General features: G+C 29.8%; 1 protein-coding gene across 2 annotated transcripts in view; it reads right to left on the reverse strand.

Annotated features, from left to right (window-relative positions):
* The window catches only part of LOC103308549 (putative mediator of RNA polymerase II transcription subunit 29), an 81,940-nt gene that overhangs the window by 33,072 nt on the left and 42,400 nt on the right, over nucleotides 1-6,468 (reverse strand). For both annotated transcript variants that reach the window (XM_029490804.1, XM_029490805.1), the window contains exons 4-6: nucleotides 5,504-5,554; nucleotides 4,265-4,327; nucleotides 1,142-1,204 (exon numbers count right to left, since the gene is read on the reverse strand). In XM_029490804.1, coding sequence (XP_029346664.1) covers nucleotides 1,142-1,204; nucleotides 4,265-4,327; nucleotides 5,504-5,554 — 177 coding nt within the window. The remainder of the gene's footprint in view (nucleotides 1-1,141; nucleotides 1,205-4,264; nucleotides 4,328-5,503; nucleotides 5,555-6,468) is intronic.

The raw sequence follows: 6,468 nt of genomic DNA on the forward strand, positions 1-6,468 counted from the left end.
TCATTAGATTAACCACTATTCCAAAAATTAAGTGTATGAGCTTCTCATGCAACTTCTAAGTTCATACGTTTTGTATTTTTTAAGATGTAGCATTTAGTACCTACCTATTTGGTTACATTATTACAAGTGTCATGCCAAGATTAATTTCAGTACGACGATTTCCACACTTCCCAATTGATGAAATGTCATATCATATCAATAATTACAATAGTAACTACGAGATAGGAGATACGTATGAATTTACATTGTAAAAATTTAGTTATTGCTCTACGTATTATGTATCCTTAATACATATTTGATAATATGATTAATGATTAGTGCGTGTTTTTAATTGTACCTATGACCTATTGTAATATAATTTATCATCTATTATAAATTATAGATTATACAAATCTAAATATAACACTAGGTGCAAGTAACTTGTAACTTATACTTACTGTCAACAGATATTTCAGGTGTACCGTCATTATGATTAAAGGTTGTGATATTATTTTCATTATCTGTGTAATAAATAATATTTAAATTTTAAATAAAACACGAGACACATGAAACGCATAAATAATATTCTACACCTCCCAGATCAAACGTTTAGTAAAAACAACACAATCAATTATCAGGGTACCAGACGACACCGTATATTATAAAAGATTAATGATTAGTGCGTATTTTTATTTGTACCTATTACCTATTGTAATATAATGTATAGTCTATATGTAAGCACATTATACATTATATAAATTTAAATATAACACTAGGTGCAAGTAACTTGTAACTTATACTTACTGTCAACAGATATTTCTGATGTAACGTTATCAGGATTAAAGGTTCTTTTATTATTTTCTTTATCTGTGTAATAAATAATATTTAAATTTGAAATAAAACACGAGACACATGAAACGCATAAATAATACTCTACACCTCCCAGATCAAACGTTTAGTAAAAACAACACAATCAATTATCAGCGGCGCCAGACGACACCGTATATTATAAAATATTAGTGCGTATTTTTATTTGTACCTATTACTTATTGTAATATAATTTATCGTCTATATGTTATACATAAATTATACACAAATATACACAAATATACACAAATTTAAATATAACACTAGGTGCAAGTAACTTGTAACTTATACTTACTGTTAACACTTGTTTCAGGTGCATCGCCAGAATGTGTAATGGTATCGAGTTTACGTTTTTTATCTGTGTAATAAATAATATTTAAATTTTAAATAAAACTCGAGATAACTAATGACAACGGACCATATTATGAAATGCGGGTTGTCCGATATACATTTATACGTACGCATTAGGTACATGTATACATTATACGCACTCCTCTTACATAAACGCGACACATGAAATGCATAAATAATATTCTACACCTCCCAGATCAAACGTTTAGTAAAAACAACACAATCAATTATCAGCAGCGCCAGACGACACCGTATATTATAAAAGATTAATGATTAGTGCGTATTTTTATTTGTACCTATTACCTATTGAAATATAATTTATCGTCTATATTTAAGCACGTTATACATTATACAAATTTACATATAACACCAGGTGCAAGTAACTTGCAACTTATACGCGTGTTCAAAATATGCGGCGTCGATTTCGCCGGACCAATTATGATTAAAGGCAGTTTAAGGCGAAATGCACCGATGACAAGGGCATATATTTGCGTATTTGTCTGTTTCGCTACCAAAGCTGTACACGTCGAGTTGGTCGGTGATCTAACTACAAACGCTTTTTTAGCCACTTTACGAAAATTCTGATCGCGACGCGGAATAGTACCATTTATTTCGACAGCGGAACCAACTTTGTAGGAGCAAATTGTCAGTTAAAAGAACTACGTGATTTATTTTTGTCAAAGCAACACATGGAGCTGGTGCACCATACTGTAGTAGAAGCGGGCTCCACATTTCGGCGGGCTCTGGGAAGCCACCGTAAAGGCAGTAAAGTATCATTTAATTAGATATTTGGGAAATGCTTCATTAACTTATGAAGAATTAAATACCATGTTAGTTCACATAGAGGCTTGCCTAAATTCACGTCCTTTGACTCCCATGTCCTCTAAACCTAGCGATTTAAAAGTATCGGCCACCGGTCATTTTTTAATCTGTGGTTCTCTTACCGAGCTACCGGAACCAGATCTTTTGAATATTACGCCAAACCGTCTCCGACGTTGGCAACGAACCGTTCAGGTGACTCAACAAATATGGTCGAGATGGAGTACCTACCTAGTATTTGAGCCAACTCCAAGGCCGCTCAGAGTGGTGTAAGTCGAAAGGTCCACCGCTTAAACCGGAAGCTTTGGTCCTGATTAAAGAGAAAAATCTAGCACCTCTACAGTGGGCGATCGGTAGGGTCATAGAATTTTACCCTGAAAGGGATGGAGTGATCCTAGTAGCGTTGATCCTAACCAACAAGGGAGAAGTCAAGCGTGCCGCTCGTTCCTTATGTCCGTTACCAATAAAGGATAACAATTAAAAAAAAAAAAAAAAAATGTTTTATTTAATAAAATGTATCTACTGTTATTTTTTTTTTTTGTGTAATTTGTATGAATTATAAGCTTAATTTTTGCAATATTTGTATTTATAAAAATTTTACTTCAGCGTGAAATGCTGGACGATATGTTTGATACCATAATATCTAGTTCAATAATAGTAATAAATTGTAAACGTAATACTGAGATAAAACGAATATCGGTCGGCGTATCCACACCGGGTCGCGTTATCTTCAGTTTACGGTCTGCCTTCGTGTTGTAAATTCACGGTCGAGCAAATAGCCGTCCTGTTAAAATTTTGTTATATTAAATTATTTAAATATAAAAAATCAACGAATTTTAAAATAAGGCATTCCAGTGTACGAATTATTAAAAATAGGGAAACCAAATATACCAATATTCACACTAGGTGCTGCAACATTTCAATTAGGTACTTTATTAAAATTCAATAATTCTATATTTTAATTTATTATATTGATAAAATTATTAAATTCGATATAACGTTCATTGTAAAACTTAGATAATTAAAGATAGGACTTATATTGAATATCTATATATAATACTAATTTGAAAAACATATCAAAAAAAACTATAAATCCTTCGATAAAAGTCCTATATTTATGAAATTTTCGAGGATCGAAGCAGAAATGAAAGTTTTTTAACTCAATTATAAAGGGGGTAAATGTTGTGATCAAAATTTGAGTTTTCAAAAAAAAAATTAGTGGAAATTTTGTTTTGCCAATTTCCCAAACTTAAATACGAAACGCGGCTTTTTTGAGAACAGAAATTTTATCTAGATAGGTGTCACTGCATTGAACCTCGAAGATTTCAAGACGATACAACCTATATTGAAGGAGCTAGTACTTAAAAATGTACATCCGATTTTGTGTTGTTAACTCAAATATATATATTAGAGATATATACGCCGTGTCCGGACAGCTAGTTATTTTATAGGTTTCAATATTTTATTCTTATATAACTACCGAATTACATTAATGAATAATGAGCTACACGCCTGCTAAAATAAATGTAAAAAAAAATCAAAATAATAATTATTTAAAACTTTACTATAGGGACGTATACTATAGGGAAACGTCTGGTTATACGAATAATCACATATTGCGTTTTTCAACTTTTTGCTACTTCGATTAAGGGTGAAATAATAGTCGTACGTACTTTGACCATTGAGCATTTTTGAATCCTCTTAGACCAAAATACCAGAATCTTGAGTTTTATAATGATCAAACGAGAACCCAAAATCCAAAATACACGTAACTAGGTACGTAATTTTCGAAGTACAAAAAACACACGAAAAATCATAACTTCCGAACCAAAAGTCGGATAACCTCTATATCGGTACCCATCAATACGGCGCAAAGTCCTCTATAATATCCGACTACAAAAATGGCTTTCCGCAACCAAAATCTAAGTGTCTGTGCCAGAAACCCTGAAAACGCAAATTTTGAACTTTCGAAGCCTTGTACTTTATAGGGAACCCTCCAATGAGAAAATTCGGTGGGCAGTCTTAAGTATCGTTCCAAGGTCAATTTCAGTATGACGGTTTACTACACTTCCTAATTAATCAAATTTCATAATATATCAATTACAATCATTAATACATATTTGGTAATGTTCGTATATTTATTTGTATCTATTAGCTATTGTAATATTATAATGTATCGTCTATACGTGAGCGCACTATACATTATCACAATTTAAATATAAGCTAGTAACTAGTAACTTATACTTACTGTTAACAGATGGTACAATATCATCGTTTTTATCATTTATGGTTTTGATCTCATATAATTCATCTATAAAAGGATAAATTTTATTACACGTAAATCTCAGTTTGTTATTGATTTTTTTTTTTTATGATTTTCAACAATTCTTCGAAATGAATTACTAGTCAATCTTAATTAAAAAATTGTTTGTGAATCATAACTCAAATTATTGATATACGCCAAGTATTGATATAACATGTCAAGAACTACAGAAGTCAGTCTACCTCAATGAATGATAGAACCAGCTACAAACATGGAGCTTTTAGTTAGCTTAATCAAAAAAAGAAAAATATACAAATTATTCAAATGTCTTCTTATTTCAGTATCACTCTTATAAACCGACATCAACATAAGGTTAGAACTCTATGTCTGAAATTTTCGAAAAATTGACTAATTGACCTTTCTGTAAGTGGAAACTCCAAAATGATAAGACAAATAGGCTAAGCGCTGTGGATTGTTTATATCAAATATTTTTCAGAGAAATAACTACAATTGCGGTGATATGAACATATTAAGTCTGTGTCAACACAAAACTGCTTATACCCAATAGTCGACTCAAAAAAGTAATTTATATAATACAAAATTATAATATCAAACCTTCATCGAACAATTCACTTATCATAGATACTAAAAATATTATCATAGCATCATATTCAAGACATCCAAACATACTAATTAAAAATCATAAATTACAAAATAGAAATTAAACTATGAATCAATTTTGTACATATCAGCTTCCTATTATAGACTAAAACCACTAATTGGTGGCAAGAGTAGTGAATTAAGATCAGGTACAGGAACCTTCCAAATGTGTATCATATAAACGTAGCCGATGAACCTATACCTGATATAAAATAAATTGAAATATACCTTAAATACAAGACTAGAACAATTAGATTAAACAATAACCCATGCAAGAAAAGGAAATACAGAAATTCACGAAAATCTAAAAGTGTTATATACTTTTGGATAGATTGATAGTTACTATGTTTCAGCCTATAGGGCTATAGCTATGCATTTACTTTAGAGCACCCTAAGGATCGCTATACGTATATTATCATTGATACCAACATATTTGATTATATGACTAAGACGTATTTGTGTTACTTACCTATTTTAATATATTTAATCATCAACAATCAATAAATGCATTGTAAAATATTTAAATATAATATTATAAATGACTACTATCTAATGTATACTTACAGAATGTGGTCATTATGGTTTGAAATGTATCAGTATCTGACTTGTACAACTCTATGAAGAGATAAATTATATTACACAATACACATATGTCAATCTCAGATTGTTACTGTTTTATTATTTAATTCTAATCAACTACACAAACTTATGAAGGTGATTACAACATAAAGATATATATATATATATATATATGATTTAGCCAGGTGCAATGAAAAATGACACTCAATTTTCCGTACCTAATGGATCGAATATCTAACCAAAATATTATGCTCAAATTATGAAGTGTAGATATCACAATGGCTTCCATATTTCTAGATAAGTCAATGACACATTTTATCATGCCAAATCTCAAAAAAGAGTTTTGAAAATTATATGGACGGTCGAAGGACAATAGACAAAAATCCTAAGAAAATCCAAGTAACATAATATGTTTACGTACCTTTATATATAAGTGTAAGTTAGGGGTGGAAAACCAAAACACACAATTTTGAAAATACTGATTTTTTAGTTGAAAAGATTTTCTGTAACTAAACATTTCCAATAAAAACAAACCATTTTTAACCAGTTAAATTCTTTTGAAAAAAAAGATTTTTTTTTTTTTAATTATTTAATAATACATTATTTATATTTAAAACGATTCTAATGTGTTAATTATTCTAGTGATATTTTTAATTTAATTTAAAACATAATTAAATATTATAGAATTATATTTTAGTACGTTTTGGAATAACATTTTTACTTCCCTATACCGGGTGATTCTTTTATCATTGAACACTCAATGTTTCAAAAAGTGTAAATTTTTTTGAAAATATTTTTTTGTATAGTTTCAAGTCTGAAAGTGATGATCTAAACTTTTAATATTTATAACTCATAAGCTACTCACCCCAAATTCGATTTTCATATATCAAAATACTAAGAAAATATACTGCTTTGGAATATAAAATTAAAACCCAATGTTGTCTTCAAAA

The sequence above is a fragment of the Acyrthosiphon pisum genome, chromosome A2, assembly GCF_005508785.2.
Source record: "Acyrthosiphon pisum isolate AL4f chromosome A2, pea_aphid_22Mar2018_4r6ur, whole genome shotgun sequence".
NCBI lineage: Eukaryota > Metazoa > Arthropoda > Insecta > Hemiptera > Aphididae > Acyrthosiphon > Acyrthosiphon pisum.